The sequence below is a fragment of the Salminus brasiliensis genome, chromosome 8 (genome assembly GCF_030463535.1).
Source record: "Salminus brasiliensis chromosome 8, fSalBra1.hap2, whole genome shotgun sequence".
NCBI lineage: Eukaryota > Metazoa > Chordata > Actinopteri > Characiformes > Bryconidae > Salminus > Salminus brasiliensis.
In genome coordinates this window covers 9,158,226-9,179,267 of record NC_132885.1, presented here as the reverse complement: position 1 = coordinate 9,179,267, position 21,042 = coordinate 9,158,226, and the positions used below count along the sequence as shown (strand labels likewise).

Here is a 21,042-nt window from a genome sequence, read left to right as displayed (position 1 = left end):
CTGTGCCTTTAAGACTGGTATATGTAATACCAGATAACACCACTACCTGCCAGTGAGCTATTAGACCATGTGGGAGGCTGAGGTTCGATTCCCGGTCTGGGTGACCACGCTGCGCTACACCAATAAGAGTCCTTGGGCAAGACTTTGGACCACCTCCCACCTGTAATACGAGTACCCTTTAAGTCGCTCTGGATAAGAGCGTCAACTAAATGCAGTAAATGTAAACGTAGGATATGAATATACTGCAAATGGCAAAAGATGGGATATACATATTAATCAGCAAGAGAGCAGCGAGTTCTTGAAAAACGATAAGCGTAAAAATCCAGGGGCCAAATTGTAATGGCTACATGACTGGGTCAGAGAACCTCCAAAACGGCAGGCAGGTCTTGCATGACATTGCCAGCATGCAGTGGTTGGTACCTACCAATATTGCCTGGTCGTGGGTGCCCAAGACTCACTGATGTGATCCATGGAGGCCCAACCTCACAACTCACAGGCCTTGATCTGCTGGATCTACTACTCCTACCACGGGACAGCTTCAGAGGTTTTGTGGAGCCCATGCCTCCAAGGAGCTGTTTTGGCATGAGGGGGACCTACACAATATTAGGAAGGCGGTTTTAATGTTATGGCTGAAGGCTAGAGCATGACTTTTTTGACTATTTAAAAAATGTTATTTATTTATTTATTTTTAAACTAGATCACTGCTCAGTTAAGCTGCTTCTTGCATATGAAATATGAATTAGGTTACTATTTATTAAAAAAGCAATGTATTTTATTAATGTATTGTTTTTCCTCTCGGTCCAGTCATGCATCTGGACCTACACGTGGTCAAATGAGTTGGCCTACGTGTAACTTAAAAAAAAAAAAAGCCCAAAGTCTGTTGCGCAGTAGATCCAGGAACTGCTGCATAAGCCACATCCTTGCCAACCACAGGTAGCCAGTGAGGAGTGTGCAGAGTCACTGATCAGCAGGGCTTCCTCCTGGACTGCTGTTTCACTCTTTGGTCATGACTTCTGACCACAGAGGCGCATTGGTTGAGATGCAACACCTCTAATGACTGCATGTGAGGCGCATTTAGCGACCCACGACCCACGACCTTTTATGGGACTTTATTTACCTGCACAGCGTGGGACTACGAGGAGCTACGTGAGTCTGTCTCCACAGCTGCTTGAGTTCAGCTTCTAACTTTTTGGGGTGGTTTCTTGTGCTGAGGTAGAAATGGAGACCATGCATAAAGGCTGGAGAGGTGGGAGAGACGTTGCTGCCACGCAGACGTGGCTCCATGTAGTGCCTGAATGCAGTCACCCTGCCCTGCTGTAAGTGGGATTTGCGCGAGCAGGGCTGTTTATTTGGGACCAAGATGAAGATTAAGAAGTATTTCAGGGGTAGCGGGAGGGTTCTTGCGTTTGTTTTCGTGGCCTCCATAGTTTGGCTGCTGTTTGACATGGCAGCGCTGAGGCTCTCGATCAGCGAGGTGAACAGTCAACTTCTGAAGGAGCTCGTGGTGAAAGAAAGGGAGCTGGCAAAACGACAAGCCACGAAAGGGACCAAAGTAGCAGGCAGGGACTTCAAACATCCACTCGAGAAGGTACAGATGGCTTTGGGGGAGGGGAAAAAGTCAGACAGGGTCGAGAGGAAAGTTGTGGAGGTTTACAGAAAGACAGGGAAATTCAATGGCGAAGTGAAAGCGCACACAGCGGCGCCTGAAAAGGACACCGGTACGCAAGCTGGAGCGAACCCACAGGGGAGCGTAAAGGCGAAAATGCAAGAGAAGATCAGTAAGAAGAGTTTGAAAAAGCACAATAGTGGCACCGACACAACTGTAAGAAACCCCATACGAGAACAAGCCACAGAGACTGGGGCTAAGGAGAAAGAAAGGAGAGTAATAGCGCTCTCTCGCACCAAAGCGCCACCTGCCGTCCGGGAAGAAGGGCAACCCAAAAAAGTCATTGAAGCTATCAAATTGCAGAGCAGTGCAACCAAAGCAACCACTAAAGTGGTGCCAGTGCAGGACACTAAATTATCAGTGGGTGCTGGTTTGTCTCAGAAAGCCAACAACAGTACCCTCAAAACAGCCAAACGAGGTGCTCAAGCAACAGCCAGTGCAATAAAGGAGCGTCCTGTCAATATTATACAGAGAGACAAGAAAGAAAAAGTAGTCGTAGTCATCAGCAAGGATAAAGAAAACCACAAGAATGACTCGGTTAAAGGCTCGGTAGATGGCAATCTGAAATCTGCTCCACAACCTGGTGCTTTAAACGTTGGGAAGCTCCAAGCAAGCGAACCAGTGAAGCTGCTGAACATCTCAGGTGTGAGAAGGTCAGGTGGGCTCCATAAGGTGATGGCCCTGGATGTAACCCACAAGCCTAGAGACGTGCGTGCAGTAGGGCAGTTCGGACATGCTGCAGTGGTGCCCCTGGACAAGCAGGAGGAGAGCAGGAGGAGGTGGAGTGAGGGCTACTTTAATGTGTTCCTCAGCGAGCAGATTCCAGTGGACAGAGCCATTCCAGATACAAGACCTCCAGCGTGAGTAGCTAAATAAATAATGTCATCCAACAATCCTCCCTTGTGATTTTCTTTACAGTTGTGGCATTTGGCTGATGCGCTTTAATCCAGAGTGACTTGCATGTGACAGGTAGGTCAGTGTAGCTGGCCAGGGATTCGAACCCTGGTCTGCAGTGGGAAATGGGAGGTCGTTTCCCCCAAAATGCTACGCCAATCCCTTTATGGACCAAAAATATGTACATGACCGATTTCCTGAATTCTTAAAGTAATGGTTCTTCAGATTTTCTTCACTAAGGCAGTGGTTCTGTGGAGAACCATGACAACTCAAACAACCTTTTGAAGGCTGGATAGGGTTACAATGAGATACAATCAGATACAATGAAAAACCTCTCATAGATGGTTCTTTATACAAACCTTCCAGAAATGGTATTTGATAATCTATTTAGCACAACACAGAATGTACCATAATTTATCTCATAGAATTAAACAGGCTGTTTTTACTGTGCCTTTAAGACACAATACACATGACTTCTGCTGGCCTGGCCTTTCTTTAATGTGCCAGTGTAATGTAATGTTTGGGCTGAATTGCTCTTTATCACAGTTATTATGCGGATATATGTAAATGAGTTCATTATCTTAATGTAACAAGCTGTTTTTGCAGCTTAGCTGTCATATATACTATATGTAGAGTAGTTGAACTGGGGGGAAATGGTGCACATAAATGTCTTCACATATTACATCAAACCTTTTTAGTTAAAAAAAAAAAAAAAGCAAGGACACTTTTTAAGTTGCACCCATTGCTGACACAGATGTGCAAGTGCATAGACACATACGGCTTGTCTAGTCCTTGTAGAGAATTACTGCCATGTAACTCTTTGGAGAATATAACTCTCTGGAGCAGGTAAACATAAATATATTGGTGCCATGCCTGACGCCAGACGTGCTCGAGCTAGGTATAAAGCCCTGCCTCACAGCAATGGTCCAGAATCTAGTGGAAAGCCTTTCCTGGACAGTAGAGACAGTTACTCCTACTTTATACACCCTTGAGTTTAGAAGAAACAATAAATGAACAGGTGTCCCAATACTTTAGTCCCTTTAGATTCTTTTACCACAGTTACAGTAAATCTGTAAAGTTGCTACCTTCACTAATCACTCACTATTTGTTTGACACTGGTGTGCAAAGGCGCACACACACAGCTTATAGTATAGTCCCTGTGGAGAAGTATTGCCACTAGAATAGGACTATCTGGAGCAGATAAACATGAACCTATTGCATGCACAATGCCAGGTGTGGGTTAGAGGAATATAAAGCCCACCAACATTGAACATTGTGGAGTAGTAGAACTGTGTTTTGGAATGATGGCACTCCATTCAATACATTTGGGATGAGTTGGGGATGAGATGGGGTGGTGAGCATCCAACATCCTGACCTTACTAAGGCTTTTGTCGCTGAATGTAATCAGATCCTCACAGCAATTCCCCATAACTGAGAAAAAAGCCTTCCCTGGACAGTAGAGACAAAAACAGGATCAGCTTCTGATGTCAGAAGATGAATGAGCATGCTATAATTTTGTCCATTTACTGTAGCTGGCCCACAGCCAGTTTTTATGAGTGAGAGAAGGTCCCTCAGAGCCACGTTGCAGAGTCGCTCAGTGACTGTCCTAGGAGGACAGCTTTATAATTGTGATGTAAAAACTTTTAGATGGGAAACTTCTGAGCCATGAGGGAAAAGACAATCTCAGTCATTGGGGAACTATCAGGACAAACACTAAAACAACAGACGAAACCGTTGTAGAGCCGACAGCCAGTCTGCTAACACACACGCCCAGAAAGTAGTGATCAGCATGGTACATGTTTAAATTGAAATCATTTAGAGATCATTTACTTTATATTCTTCTCCTGTTCTGTAGCTGCTCAGAGGACCTGGTGCATGATGACCTGCCCACAACCAGTGTGATCTTCTGCTTTGTGGACGAGGTTTGGTCCACGCTGCTCCGCTCTGTCCACAGTGTACTCAACAGGTCCCCCCCTCACTTGCTCAAAGAGATCCTGTTGGTGGATGACTGCAGCACCAAAGGTATGAGAACTCACTAATAAGTATATTGAAATTTGGATTCTGTGTTATTAAGCATTCTACCACTTTCTGAGACTGATATTAAAACCTTTATTATCATCTGGTGCTAATGTTTATAAAAAAAAAACAGGATATTGAAGTGAGCTATTTTTAGGCACTTAGCATCTAAAAAAGTCGAAAGTACTAAAACTTGACATCACACAATCTAAGTGTGTCCCATTTTAAGCTAGATATCTAAGGTGTGGATACCTAAAGAGAGGGTCCCCCTTGCACCACCACTATTTGACTGACTATTGAGGCATGGACTCCACAAGACCTCTAAATGTGTCCTGTGTCCTGTAAATTGTGAGGTGGGGCCTCCATGAGCTTCACCAAGCCTTAGGTGACCATGACCCTGTTGCCGGTTCACCGGTTGTCCTTTCTTGGACCACTTTTGGTAGGTACTGACCACTGAATACCACAAAACCCCACGGGACCTGCCTGATGTTTTGGAGATGTTCTGTTATGTCATCTAGCCATCACAGTTTGGTTCTTGTCAAAGTAGCAAAGATTCTTATGCTTGCCCCTTTTCCTGCTTTTAACACATCCCCTTATGTGTCAGAACTGACTGTTCACTTGCTGCCTGATGTATCCACACCTTGACAGATGCCACTGTCAGATGGCATGAAGATGGTCAATGTTTTTCACTTCACCTGTCATTGAAGCTAATGTTATGGCTGATCAGTGTTAATAAATGTCATTATATAAATGATACAATCTGATCACACGCTACTTTAGCAGTAGCAACCAGTATGTTAACATTATGAAGCAATTTATCTTAAAACAGCAGCTTCAGAATGACGTTGATGCTCCACTGACTATAACAGGGAAAATGGCCTCTCTCATTCCCATTCCAGGCTGGACCTTTTGAACTATAGCCTAGAGTCATATTCGTGTACAATCCTGTAAAATAACTACTGCCTCAGCCCACATGCTTCTTTACCTTCAGATGCCGGTTCTGTATCTCTCAACTTGGCAACAAATGCACTTTTATATCTGTCCATAAGGGGGAGCTTCAAGCGTGATTTGTATTTATGGAAGTTGTGTAAAAGTGAATTACACTCCCCAGCTGTAGAGGGAGCCATCTACAAATTTACATATAATGTACACAGGAATTGCTGACTGATTCATAGTAGTTATTGAATAGTGCTGGGTTAACTCCTTAACTACCACTCTAGTTAAGCTTCTGTGTACTCAGATGTCACTTTCATCCAAATGAGATACAACAGCATGGTCAGACTGGATGCAAAAGCCTGTTGTGTAATCTCTTAATACTGCCTAAAGCACAAAGTGACATTGCATGCTCTCACAAGCAGTAATAGTTATGAAACACAGATTAGTAGTAGTTGCTGTCATCAGTTTTTTTTTTCTCAATTGTAGACTACCTGAAGGAAAAGCTGGACGTCTACATGTCTCAGTTCCCCAAAGTGCGGATCATCCGTTTGAAAGAGAGACAGGGGCTGATCCGAGCGAGGCTGGCTGGGGCTGCTGAAGCAAAGGGTAACCACATGCAAAGAAGCAACCATGAAAACACACGTGCACAACCACACATTGTTTCACATACTCCTACACACTAACAGTAATACTGTTTTACTTACTCATGAATATAAATACATACATAAATAGAATCATTAAAACAAGGATATACCAACACATGCAGAGCTCACACTCTGGTTCTTTCATTGTTTAACCAGACATGTTTTTATATATATATATATATATATATATATATATATATATATATATATATATATAAGTTAGATATACCTTTTGTCCTTCTCTGAATACCTCTGAAAGAGTAATTTCCTTCTATGCAAAACTGTCCTCGTCTGTTGAGCAGGTGATGTGCTGACTTTTCTGGATTCCCATATCGAGTGTAATGTGGGCTGGTTGGAGCCACTGCTGGAAAGGGTCTATCAGGACAGCAGAAAAGTAGCCTGCCCTGTCATTGAGGTCATCAGCGACAAGGACATGAGGTAGCAGGGCTTTATTTACATGCAAATGTCAAAACATACTTGTAATACTATAATCTTACTCCTGAATGTAGTTTGTGAAGCAAGGCATGTGTGCCTCTCTAGTTTAGTTACTATGAGGCTACTGCAGCTGGCAGCTTCCCACCAGTTATCAGTGGGGCAAATTGCATGCCTCTCACTGTAGCATCAAAGTGGTAGTGTCAGATTTTCTTCCTGCAAGCCAGTCTAGGTGTCTGGTGGCTCACTTTTAATACCATTAGTCTGTATTGTTTTTGTCTGAAACACTATGTCTGAATGTTTGTGGACACCCCTTATAATGAATGCCTTCAGCTACTTTAAGTTGCACCCATTGCTGACACAGATGTACAAATGTGCGCGCATAGCTTGCCTAGTCCCTGTGGAGAAGAACTGTCAATAGAACAGGACCCTCTGGAGCTGATAAACATGAACCTGTTGGCATCGTAACTAATGCCAGGTGTAAGCTAAAGGGATATGAAGCCCCCAGCACTGAGCTGTGGAGCAGTGGAACTGTGTTATCTGAAATGATGATGATTGATGCTCCATCCAGTACTTTTGGGATGAGTTGGGGAGTTAGGGGTGAGGTGGGGTGGTGATCATCCAACATCCTGACCTCTCTATTGCTCTTGTCGCTGAATGCAATCAGATCCTCACTGCAATGCTTCAAAATCATGTAGAAAGCCTTCTCTGGATGATGGAGACAGCAGGATAAACTCTTTTTAATAGCCTTGATTTAAGGAGAAATGATGAATGAGCAGGTGTCCTAATACTTTTTTTTTCTTGCAGTTACGTGCTGGTGGACAATTTCCAAAGAGGCATTTTTAAGTGGCCTCTAGTGTTTGGCTGGAGCACCTTACCAGAGGATTACATCAAAAAGAACAACATGAAGGACTCCGATCCTATCCGGTAATGTTTGCCTTGGTTTATGTGTATAAGCCTGGTTGAATGCCAGGTCCTTGAATTCACCAAGACTGCCATCTACTGAAATCTCTGATTTGTCTCGACCTTTATTTCTTAGGTGTCCTGTAATGGCAGGAGGTCTGTTCTCTATAGATAAGAAGTATTTTTATGAGTTGGGAGCATATGACCCTGGCCTGGATGTATGGGGAGGAGAGAATATGGAGATCTCCTTCAAGGTAAAGCCACAATATACTTGATTGTTAATCTCTGTATCACATACTCTTGCCCAGCCTGTTATAGATTTTATAGATGATTCTGTTCTACACAATCCCACAAGTTTCTTCTCATTAGGGTCAGGGCGATATGGTAAAAATACTATATCATGATATTTAAAGACAATATTTATCACAATACATGTAAATCACAGACTAAACATATCAGTAGTGACAGATTCTTCTAAACTACTATTCAGATATTCTATACTCTATACTATATTCTATATTCTATTCTGAATACAGTGACTTATAATCAACAGTTGCTGCACTTTATCTAATTAAACCAGTCTAATTACACTGTTAGTAATGAAACCTGCAGCAATGTTTACTAAGCACTAACAGGATCCTCCATATGCTTCGAAAAGCATAGTTATCATGATAACAAAATGTATTACGATGCAATGACATATCATCATATTGCCCAGCTTTACTTCTCATCAGATCTCCAACTAATAAATTCTACATTGCATGTCCTAAAGTATTCAGACACCCTTCACATAATGAACACAGCTACTTTAGGGCTCATCCATTGCTGACACAGGCATTCAGTATTGCAGACATAGCCTCTCCATAGATTATCCATAGAAATCACTGCCAGTAGAAGGTGATAGTCTGGAGCCCAAGGTCACCATATCCAATAGCAAGCATCAGCTAGAGTGGTATAAAGCCCTTTAGTGTTAGGCTGTGGAGCAGTGAATTTGTGTTTTTGCACAAAGTGGATTTAATTGACCATTCGATACTTTTGGGATAAGTTGTAGTGTTGTTAGAATTTGTAGCTGAATATTAATAAAGCCTACACCAATATGTCCAAAAGTATCTAGACACTCTTCTACTTAATGAACACAGCTATATTATGGCCCACCCATTGCTGGCACAGGCCTTCAGTACAGCTCACACAGCTTCTCCATAGGTTTTTAAAGAAATATAGAAACTATAGAGTCTTCTAGACTTCTATAGATTGAGATGCTCTGGAGAAGACATAATCCGAAGGTCACTATACTCAACTAGAGAGGTAAAAAGCCCCCCAGCATTAGGCTGTGGAGTAGTGGAACTGTGTTCTCTGGAGCTCCATCCAGTACCTATGAGATGAGTCGAAGTGGCTTGGTCATTCGATATTAGCACCCGACCTTACTAATGCCTTACCTCAGCAACATCACTGTATGACTTTACCCGTAGCTGAATGCAGTCACATTTTCAGTGCAGTGTTTGAACATCTAATAAAAAGCCTTCCAAGAAGTGTCAGCGGCTGTTACTACAGCAAGGTGGGGCAAACCCCCTTAAATACACATGATTTCAGAAGAACTTTGGGTTGTCTACAAACTTTGGACATACAGTGCATGTTGTGACTGTACAGCGAACCAATTTGGACAGCTTAAACATCCTCAAATTCATCTTTAAATACACGTGAAACATGCAGTCCTTACCTGTCGTATGGTTAAGCTACAGCTTCAAGTCTTCTGCTTTTCACCATCAGATCTGGATGTGTGGTGGAGAGATTGAGATAATCCCATGCTCTCGAGTTGGCCACATTTTCCGGGGCGAGAACCCTTACCAGTTCCCCAAAGACCGACAGAAGACAGTAGAGCGGAACCTGGCACGAGTGGCCGAGGTGTGGCTGGACGAGTACAAAGAGGTGTTCTATGGCCACGGCTACCTCCATCTGCTGAACAAAAACGTGATCGATGTTGGAAACCTCACAGCGCAGATCCAACTGCGAGAGAAGCTGCATTGCAAGAGCTTCAAGTGGTACCTGGAGAATGTCTATCCTGAACTGGAAGCTCCTGTGGTCAAAGCTGAAGGCCTGGTACGTACAGTAATGTTATGTAGTAACAGTAAGCAGAGCCTGCATAATCAGTTTTGTCAGGAAAGTTTGGGATAGTTTCACATAAAAATTACAGAACCGCAGAAGAGACTTTAGAAGAACACGTATATAAGATTTCTTCACCTCTGCGATCGTATTTTCTGTTGTGTTTATCTCTGAAAATGCTGCACAATCTCCTATTATGTCCGGCACATAGTAATTTAGTCACTTGTTTTGGTTTTCTCAGAGACGACAGGGCCTTTGTTTAGTGTTTAATGTTCACAATGGCTCCCTGTCAGTCCAAGCCTCATTCAAGGCATCTCGTGTTTTGACTGGAGTCTTTGTCTCGGGAATCAAGGTCAAATGAGCAAAGTCCCGATTAACACGTAAAGTGATGGTGACCTTCTATCCATTTTCCTTTAGGTCTTCAATGTGGGTACCAGAAAGTGCCTAGTGCTGGACAAAGGCTCTTTATTTTTTGAGACCTGTGATCTTAGCAAACAGGTAATGTGTCAAATGGCTGCACATAAATAATGCTGTCTGTATTTATATACTTTTTAATAAGATATAAAAGACAAGCAGAACAAGACATCAGCTGACATCTCTATCCTCCATTTTACAGAACCAGCACTTCAACTACAGCTGGGTGAAAACTCTTCGCCAGAACACTTCCTGTGTGTCTCCACAGAGCACAGGAACAGGTGTGGCCATGGAGCCATGTGACAACACTAAAACGCACCTACGCTGGATGCACAAAACTAATAAAGTCCTGGTATGTCACCACTGAAAAAAACAGCCTGTGTAACTGTACAGATTAGTTCTGCTGAAGTGTTTGAATTGAACGAAGGACTAAGACTAGTTTGGTCCAGAGAAATGAGACTGTTCTGTTCATTTAAACTCATCCGAACAGTGAACACACACACACACACATACACACTAGAGTTCAATTGAACAGAACAGTCTGATTTCTCTGGACCAAACTAGTCTTATTCCTTCGTTCAATTAGTAACTTGGACATTCCTATCTGTTGTGAATGTTGAAACCTTAGAAACCCTGAATACTGTGGTGCATATTGAGTATTGTGGAAATGTCATGCTGTTGTGTTTTTGCTTTATCGCCCAGGGGGTCGCTGTATAGAATTACATAATCTGAGTGTCTGAGTCCTTGAATCAGTATTGCTACTCTGAGATGTTGGTTCAGATTTTTTTTTCCTGTGTGTGTCTTTTAGACAGAGCATCTGATTGCGGAGGTATCCCCCAGGGGTGTCCCCCGGCGAGTGTGTTTGGAGGCCGGGCCTAAAGCGGACGGTGTGTATCTGAAGGCATGTGAGGCATCCAGCTCCTTCCAGAAATGGCAGTTCACCCACTACTACACACAGTGAGCTGTGCATAGGAGCGTTCACCTCCAGCCGCCGGCGGCAGGCCATGTTTTTCCATCTTTCTCTGTCAGGGTGAAGACGTTGAGAAGTGTTATGTTAGTATTTTGAGGAATGGAGAGGTGCATGCGTAGAGCTGATGTAGTTTTGGTATAGGGGATGTTTTAAGGGTCTGTGCAATGTTTCTTACTTGTTTTTGTTTGTTTTTTTGGAAGGGGGGGTGCTGATGCTTTGATATTAGTTTGGCAGCTACTCCACAAAACCGTCATGGATTTGAGGTTTTTTTAGACAGCAGACATCTCTGAATTTTACATCAAAAGCTGTGTTGGATTTGATCAACTTAAATATTTGAAGTGCCTGAAAAAGAAAGTGCAGAAATGTGTGGAATACTGTTCACTAGGTCTAAAAGCACTTAAGTTAATGCACAAATAAATCTGATAAGGAGGGACACTGAAGCTAACTGGATTCAAGCGGACTTATGACCGCATCCGAGCCATACATCCAGCTCCTACATCTCCATGCAGTCCGTTTGTTTTGCTGAGCCAGAGTTCGTATTGTTGTGCTATCAGCTCTTGACTTTGTAGCTGGAATGGGATGGACAGAGTGACCTAAACCCATCCTAAAACAAAAGTACTGTTACTTTAATAAAATTTGCTAGAATTGCTTGTAGCTGGAACTGAAGTTACTGAAGTTTCTGGATCCTTTTGGTATAAACCAAAACGCTAAATCTTAAAATCAAGAGGTATTCTAAACATCTAAGGGGCACAGAATCACACTATGTAGCATTATACCTTATAATAGCAGCTCCAGAATCACAGTGATGCTCTGCAGTATGGATCTCTGGCGAAGTAGGTAGGATAATGCTAGCGAGAAATGCGTAGCGCTGTGTAACCTAAGTCACATTTGTGTAAAGTCCTCTAACATTACTCGACCACCTCAGTCCACATGCTTCTTTCACAGTTTCTGTATCTTCCTGGCTGTAGGGGGAGCCCAGAAGCAAGAAACACCAAGGAATTGTCTAAAAAACTAAAACTGACCTGAGAAACAATAGAATTTAAATTCTTAAAAAAGTAATTACGTACATGAGTAAACTACGTGATTACAACTAGTTACTACCCACCTTTGCTCTCCAGAACCAGACACCCAAGGGCTGGTGTGGTGGAGCAGGTAGGAGCTGGGTTTCAACAAAAATGTGGGTTGGCTGCAGGCCTGGAAGATTGGATTCAGAAACTTCTAATCTGTATAAACATTTCCAAGACCAGAGGAGAATGGCTAACCCCACTGACATGCAATAAATCTTATGTTAAAAGAAATGTTATTGAGGAAACAAGCCTCTCCTGGGCACAGTTCAAGCCAGAACTGTCCAGTCTTATCCATAAAAGGCAACAGGTGTGCTCCTGCAGTGCTAGAATGAAGTTAATGAAAAGCTGCACCTACACCAGCCCTTTGCAAATAAGCTTGCACACCCCTGGCTTAAGCATTTATTCATTTTTGCAGAGTGGCAGCCAGTATTGCTTTTTTGCTTTGTTTGCAAAATTCATCTCATCAGTGGTTGGCTTTGTTCCAGGCCTGGTACTTTTACCAGGTGTCTTTTTGACAATATTCCTGTTTACATGTTGAGTTATCCCTCACATTTTGAGAGATATGTATAACATAAGCAGTTATGCTGTACATGCCCCCTTTTCGCACTAGAGGGCGCTGTTTACAATCATTTTCCCATACACTTCTGTTTATTCTTTTTTTTAATTCTTTTTCTTTCTTATCGGGGTCCACTTCAAGTGTTTTGTTTCTGTTGTATCTGAAATTGATTTTATTAAAAGATTTAACTATTTCTTTAAAATCTATCTATCTATTGTGTGTGTTTTCTATGAAGGTAAGATTATGTGCATAAATTGTTATGCAAGGACAAAGCATGTTACCATATTTAGGCTGTTTTTACACAGTTCAGTTCTAGACCATGGTAAACTGCAGTGATGTGTGCTGATTTTCAAACCCTTTCATTCTGATGATCTACTTACAGTCCTTCTGAACAGGAAGTGCTGAATATTTTTTGTGTAATTCAGGAAAGTACCTGCTTACTGTATTGCCCTTCAGCAAAATTTGGTGAAAATAATGAAGACACAGTCTAATTGATCCTGAGAGAGGTAAAACTTGAAGCAAGTATAGACTATAGGACAGTGAGTTTTCATTCCTTTGGAGAGGAAGCGTAGCAATCACTATAAGCTGCAGAGCGAATAGAGAACATCATCATCCTCTGTTCAGGTAGGGGTCTGTTGCCAGAGTCTTTTGCAGTGTTCTGGCAACAAAGAGGCCCATGCTAGAACAGAAGACCATCCTTAGCAATAGCTGATGGCATGACAGGCCATTGACGACCATATTACACCACACAAAAGAAATAGAAATACTATGCAAGACATAGACATACATGCCTACAGTAGTGAAGAATGCATCTGCATAACCTCAAAGGCCTCAAGGTACAAACCACAGGTGCAAATCTGCTCTGGAAAGCCTTGCCAGGTATACAGTGTTTCTAAAAAGCAAAGTAAACAGGAAATGAAAGTCAGTTCTTGATGACTGATGACGACAGCAGCGGGATCAATTCTGAAAGAAATAGAAGAATATTGCCTCCTTGGATCCAGTCAGATTCACTCAAAATTCACTGTATTGCACTTTCCAATGATCCCAAACATACTCAAAGAATGGAGCAACTATGGGGTCAAAAGGTAGAACAGTCTTGGCCAATCAACCAACCTGAACACCACATAACATTTCACTCACTAAAAACAAGACTGAAGACAAGACGGACTCTAGAAACGGGCAAAACCGTTAATTAGTGTTAATTACTGTTTGGTAATGCATGTGATTTGCAATCTAGTACTAAGCCCCCTGATATAGATGTAGATATACTCTGTTTGGTAATGGCCATGATATTGACCACTACAGGCCCAAAACTGTCAGATTATTTACGTGGCATTAAAACAGGGTGACCATATTTGGTATTCAGAAAAGATGACGCACAGGCTGCAGTTGTGGTTGGGATGTTGTGGCCAGGGGGCTTCAAGCAGGTCATTGGCAATGCGTATTTGTGTGAGGGTGTGGGAGTTAAATACCTCTAAAACCATGTTGCTATGTTAATAGCAATTAATACATAAATGATTACTTATTTATCAATAATAATAAATAGCCTTAATAGCTTATTTGTGGCAATTTATTTCCATTTATTTTTTTATTTTATTTTTTTATTATTTATTACTTTTTTACTGTTATCTTTTTATTGCCATGCAAATATAAAGAAATAATACAAACAAATACATGCAGTCAATCAGCCAGTTGACCAATGATTGATGTAGATGCAGGTGCATTTGGACCAATCATGGTGTCGACTTAAGTCTTTAAAAATCTGTAGATATATTATGGTGACTGTAGAAGCAAACGCTGACATGAACGACATTTTTTTTTATTTTTTTAGATTCCTAAAGGAGGACATGCTGGGGGGAGGGGGGGGGCAGGAGAGGGGGAACAGGAGGTATGGTCACCCTAATTAAAATAAACTCCAGTCTAGCCAGTGTAGGTTTGTTTGTAGTCCTTTTTATTGTTACTCATGCAATGTACAAAGCAGATGTATGTCTAGAACGCAGAAGTGATTTTTATCTTTACATTCTGTTTAAATTCATAAATATTCAGTGGATCATGTCTGGCAGAAACTTTACAATGCATTACGATAAGATTAATTTGCATGACATTTATACACGAGTGTGCAAGATGAAAGTACACATGCTAACAGTGTAGCTGAGCTGCAGTACGAGATGACGAGATGACCTGTTGCATTTGAGCATAGTTGTTGAGCTGTAGAAATATTCCAGTAATGAGTCTTTTGTCTGGAGGATTGTGTGCCTTCATCCTCTTACTTGTTAAGTCTTGTAGTTTTTTTTTTTTTTTTTAGTGTTTAATTAGCCAAAGTATTTTCTCATATGTTTCAGCTCAGAAATCCATCCCTAATAGCTGATCACGCATTCACATACAGTGAACTGTGGTTCGGGTCATTCGCTGTTAATGGACTATTTTGTCTTATCAGGCCTAAGCAGAAAGTGTCTCTTTTTTTGCTATTAAAGCTGTTGCAACTCAAGCATGTTCAGTCACAGTCTGGTTCTTGAACTCACATTTCCTTGTGGCCTTCCAGCACGTTTTCACAGCTGCATCATGGCTTCAAACTCCTCGATCCTCTGCCGCGCGAGGCCTCTGCGAATGCGCCTGTATGAGACCGTTCCGTACTTCGCATGTCTGTCTTGTTCCGGCTCCTCGGTTTCTTCAGGCTGTTCGTTAGTGGTGGTGCTTCCATCGGCCCCTGCTGAGTCTGGAAAAGAAGATTTTGTCCACCTCAAATCAAACCCATGATTCCTGTGTGTGAGCAGTTGACATGAGATCTAATCAAAGGCTTGTTATCTGCAGACTTGATGGGATATCAAGTGTACAAATTATCCCTGAGCCTCTTAACAGCTTCCCCATGCACCTTAAAATGTAGCGCACAAAGACGTACACTGACTGACCAGACCCTAGACTGCACTGCACACTAAGCCGACAAACAACTCAATTGGTTCCCGTGTGTGATCTATGCAGTGCTTAAAGCAACATTATGTAGCATTTTACCTTAAAACTACAGCTTCAACATCATTAACTGTAATAGGGAGGATGGCATCTCTATTGTTGTTACTCTGGGATTCTAACTGCTGCTAGTGCTACTGGCTGCACTATGCAGCGAACTCTGGTGTAACAGGCAGGACAATGCTCGCAAGAACTGCGTAACACTGCATAACCAGAGTCATAATCGGGGTAAAATCCTGTAGTCCAATTTTGTTTTAAATCCCGGTCCACATGCTCATTTTACTTTCAATGACGATTCTGTATCTCTTATCTTGTCAACAAATGCTGTGTAGAGCATGTCTGTTAGTGGTGGCTTAAAACGCAAATGACATTTTCCAACTCTAGGGGGAGCCCATGAGCAATAAATACCAGTTCTCTATAGCGCTGCTTTAAAATACCAAAAATTTAATTTAAACAATTAAATAAATAAATAAATCACACAAACAAAACAGAGCTGTAAAACAGATTAATAAAAAAAAAATGTTACATAGCACTTGTTTTATTTATGTCCCCAAAATCGACATAAATCCAACCCACTAGCGAAAGCTTTTCAACACCTGAAGTTAAGACATGGAAAACTGCAATTGCCACTTCAAGACAAGACGATTTGATTAATTGGATACTTTAATCTCGCCGGGAAGCACATCACCGAATTCTTCTAGCTGGTGTGACCACTAAGCTTAAATAATATAAAATAATATAATAATAATAAATAATAATAAATAATGGCTTGTGAGCCAGGAAGCTGTTTTTTTATGTTGAAATGTATAACATTTATATCTGTGCTAAGGTCGGTGTAGGCAGCCAGTGAGTTAGCAGTTGGCTTAGTGCTACACTATCAAACCTGAGTGTGTTGCTTGTTTACATGTGTCCATCACAGTTTTTCTAGAAGGTTTACATGTCACAAAAGTAACTAGTGAATCCAGCCCTTATAATAACTTAATTTGGTCACTCATTTTTGTTGCATAAAGCAATTTACAATATTTGGGCTGATTTGAGAAAAGCCTTTAGGCCATATTCTAGAGAAAAATGCACTATATTATAGAGTCAGCCATATTTTGATGGAATTCCTAGTTTTAAACCATTGAAAAACTGTGCTGAGCAAAGTAAAGTGTTTATCTGTGAGTGTATTATACTGAATTATCTATCAGGACACCAGAACTTAGTAGCAGTTGTCCTTAGCAATGACTGAATAATGTCTGCTCATTGTGTTGATGTGATCTCGGTTGTACAAAATAAGCTGTCAGTGTTCAGCAACACCTCCAACAGCACTGAACGAAACTGACAAAAAAGATGAAGCATGATAAAGGCTTTGACTGTTTTCAGTTTTCAGTGGAACCAGAAAAAAAGCTTCAGTGAGGCTAGCTATGCTACTAGTGATGGTGGAACAGCACCAAGAGCAACTCATGGACCTAATGATCAGTCAGCTAGTCACCCCACAGCCACTTCTGGCAAAAATAGACCCCTCCGTTCATAATTAGCTACAAAAGCTAAAATAATTGGCCTTTTTCCTGCCTATGGTTACACATTACTGCAAGTATAAACTCATCTGTTTATACTTGATTTCATTGATTTCTACATAGTATTAACCTATTCATTTTCATTGATTAAGGGGGATGAACATGCATAAAACTGCTCCCCCAATCAGACATCCAATAAAACTTCCAACTCTACCTTCTGTGTCCCACTTCTGTGAAGTTTCTATACCCCACCACCACTTTGTGTCCTCCCTTTACCCCTATGATCCTTTCGCCATTAATCATATGTTCTAGCTCAATGCAGGACCCGTCTGAACGGCAGCCCGAAACTCTTAGAGGTCCTTTCCTCATTTTAGTTCTTCTCCCATACCATAATCATGTGGTGATGAACTTGAAACCATGGTCTGAACTTGCAAAATACAGCCTTGGTCCACATGTTTTGTAAGCTTAGTCAAACCGACTAGACCACAGAAAGCTACAATGTGCGATTTTATCACATCATCATATTTAATGCACTTTCAATAAAATATTAGACAGAGAATTCTGTACCTGAGACTAGTGAGAACAAGCTCATGGCATTTCCCTAATCATATAGAAGATACTGGAGCTGAATAGGTTACTATTTAAGCTTAGAAGCTCCCTATTGAAACTCTGGGGTAGATTACCATCTTAATAAACAGCATAGACATAGATCTAGACAAGATGATTGCATTAAATTGGCTTGTTTGTTCAGTAATGGGTCGGCCCATTGTAAGGTTTTAGAGTGATCAAGCTGCTTACCTTTGTCCTGTGTTGCTTGTTCCGATTGCGGTTCTTTTGGAATCTCAGTCATCACATGTCCCAGTAGACTGTTTTCCACCTGCTTCTTTTCTTCAACAGACAACATTTCAGATTCCTCTCTAGTACACATTGCATATGGTACGTTTGATGGCTTTGAAAGCTCTCCAAGTGCTGCTTCAGACTCATCCTCCACTACTGGAACAGAAGCTGAAGATGAAACATGGTTTATTTTACTCTCCATTAAACTCCCCACTTCTTCCTGCATAACATCACCATGATGCACTGAGCCTGATTCCATTAGCCCAGAGCTGTGAATCAACTCTTCAGCTCCTGAATCCTGAATCTGGGGCGAAGACTGAGGCTCTACAGGCCCAGTAGGTCCCTCAGACACAGACCATGGGTCACAGATGGAAACTTCCTGTGGAATTTCTTCATCTTCACTGTAAAACACAGAATCGTCTCCTTCAGTCATAACCAGAGCGGTTTGGCTCACTGCTTCTTCTAGGGTCTGCAGGGCCTCCAGAGTAACTCCTCCACTGATGTCCAATGCTGGTTCCAGCATGGTGCTGCTTTCCGTCTCAAGCAGTCTTGCAGTGTCTGCCATCTTGACTTAGCTTAAGGCTTCGTTTCTGGTCAGGGCACAGTTCTCGCAACGTCCTTAGTGTCCTCACCTTTGCTTCTTGTCACGTCTTATTGGCAAAGGTAACAAATCTGAAGATTAGTTCAAGTGCTGTGCATCATGCCCAGTCACTATTCTGCCCCACCATTCTTCTCTTCTACACTGAGAGAAACGTCCCATCTTGCATTATAATGACCAGGCACACAGGCTATGGCAAGAGGGGCTTTTGTGCTGGGGTGCGATGTTATTCTATAAGCGTTCTGAGCCAATGGAGAGCAGAGGATTTGTACTGCCCAAATGAAAGGCCTTTTGTCTAATGCTCCACTACAAGCAAACCGTTTGTCCTTGTGTTTTAATCCTTCTCGAGTGACCGCCGTCACCAAGAGGTATTTTAAGATTAACATTCTCATTCACGTTTTCATGTCAGATTTGTGCCACTGGTTGGCTGTGTGACCACAGAATGGGTTGCATGTAACTAAAAATACAGTGGTTAAAAGTCCAGTGAATTGACTCCAACGTGTACTATCCAAACATGGGGCTAATTATGGTCAATCAACTGTTATTCTCACAATGTACATTACATACATTATATCTAAGTCCAAATATTTGTGGACTTAGACACCCCTTCTATTGAATGCATTTAACTACACCCATCGCAGAAATATTGCTAATAAAAGGGGTAGAGGAATATAAAGCCCTCCAGCATTGAGCTGTGGAGCAGTGAAAGCAGTTCTCTGGAATGATGGATGGTGCTCCATCCACTACTTTTGGGATGAGCTGGGCAGTTGGGGATGAGGTGGGGTGGTGATCATCCAACATCCTGACCTTACTAATGGGATTGAATTCTCAGAGCAATGCTGCAATGCTCTACTCTGGACAGTAGAGGCAGTTACTCCAACAAAAGTAGGATAAACAATGAATGGGCGGGTGTCCCAATACTTTTGACCATATAGCATATCGACGATTTATGCATTTAAGATCAACCAGCAGCTAGAACTAGAGCACTCACTTTTCAGTTTCATAGCTGTAGCTGGTAAGATGTTCTCAAATATGGTGTCTATCCAAAATCATGGCCAGTATTACTGCTGCATGTTCTACTACTACAACTACTACTGCTAATGTAAGACTTTTGTTCTGGGCTTCCTGAGCCTTTTATATGTTGTCCATGCTAACACACCTTATTTAGCTCATTAGGCATCAAGTCAAATCAGAACTACTATGTTAGTCTGCTGGACATCTGCACTGGCATGCAGTTTTTCAGCTACTCCTTAACAACAGGTGAGCAAATCGTAGCAGCAAATGAAGCACAGGTTACTGCTCTTGTGGCATGTTATCTGATCTGAAGATGAAGATACACAGCCTGCATTGCAACACGTTCTCCAAAAGGCTTTGCTCTTTTATGCCTCTTTCTCTTTTTCCTGTGGTTACCCAAACAGAAGCAGCAGGCTTCATCGAAGGCAGCCGCTGCAAGCATGCTATTGATGCAAATGAGGGAACAGGAGGGGACGAAGCTTTGCTGTGTGTGATGATGGGGCCAGGTGAGCTTACTGTGGGAAAGAGGAGTTAGATCTGCAGGCTGAGAGTTTAGCATTGATAGTGTGCACTGAATAACTTGAAATCATGGCTGTGAGGTTTCACTAGAACAAGATGCACAGAATGAGTGATATTGATTGTTGGACACAATCTTGATGCATCTTGCGGTCTGCTCTTGGGCTGAATTTGCTAGGTCAGCCTGACATGGCTATTGTAAATTATTTTCCAGACAGAGGAATGGCTGATTTCTAACTGTTCTGAGATAGGGGTCCAACAACTACTCAAATTAGTCGACAAAACTCCAAAATCAAGTTAGTTGGCAGCTGATTTAATAGTCGATTGGTTGGTAACGTCATCACGCATGCTTCTCTGACGCTAACTAGGAATGGTTCTGGATGTATGTAGACCAGAATTTAAGCGTAGCAGTGTGGAATCGAGTTATACAGGCAGTGGTTACTTCTTACAGTAAAAGATTCCCTCAATACAGAGACAGAGGAAGAAAGCCATTAGGGAGCTGTAAGGCAACATGGCCACACATCTGCAGTGACATGACTTTGGTGCGTACGTGGAAAGTAGAGTCTCATGTGGACACGGGCTGAGTGTAAAAAGAAGAAGTCGCCAACTAAATCAACACAGAGACGCTTTAAATAAGGAGACCGGTCGCTGAATGGGAGGTTTCGTAACGCTCAACATGGCCTCTGTTTACGGATAAAGTCCCGGGCTTCAACAAAAAGAGCCAATCGCCTTGCTGGTTATGAGTGGAAAAGGGTCGGATAGATTGAGGCACCGGCCAGACCATGTCAAAATAAAAGTCCTTAATGCAAGCACTCAACTAAAAAATCTAAAAAATGGAAAAAATTATTAATGAAAAAACACTTTTATTTAAGCCCTGCTACTTTGCACATCCTTGGTTTTAAATGAATAAAAAAAAACTTTTTTTTTAATTAATTCATTTATTCATTCATTTATTCATTATTTTATATAAGCCGGAAAATGCATTAAAACTGTGAATTTCTAAATAAAGTGAACAA

The 21,042-nt window shown here is 41.8% G+C and overlaps 2 protein-coding genes across 2 annotated transcripts; one reads left to right on the top strand and one right to left on the bottom strand.

Annotated features, from left to right (window-relative positions):
• The first annotated feature begins 939 nt into the window (after positions 1-939).
• On the top strand, positions 940-12,794 carry LOC140560891 (polypeptide N-acetylgalactosaminyltransferase 5). The gene is made up of 10 exons (XM_072685543.1): positions 940-2,526; positions 4,416-4,582; positions 5,999-6,118; positions 6,459-6,594; positions 7,396-7,515; positions 7,628-7,745; positions 9,259-9,588; positions 10,009-10,089; positions 10,208-10,357; positions 10,814-12,794. Exons 1-10 carry the CDS (start codon positions 1,361-1,363, stop codon positions 10,964-10,966), a joined length of 2,541 nt encoding a protein of 846 aa, XP_072541644.1. The 5' UTR covers positions 940-1,360; the 3' UTR covers positions 10,967-12,794.
• A 1,734-nt stretch (positions 12,795-14,528) lies between these two features.
• Positions 14,529-18,723, bottom strand: LOC140560547 (uncharacterized). The gene is made up of 2 exons (XM_072685024.1): positions 17,860-18,723; positions 14,529-15,314 (listed from the first exon to the last, which is right to left on the bottom strand). The coding sequence occupies exons 1-2, from the start codon at positions 18,461-18,463 to the stop codon at positions 15,148-15,150; spliced, it is 771 nt and encodes a 256-aa protein (XP_072541125.1). The 5' UTR covers positions 18,464-18,723; the 3' UTR covers positions 14,529-15,147.
• Positions 18,724-21,042: the final 2,319 nt, after the last annotated feature.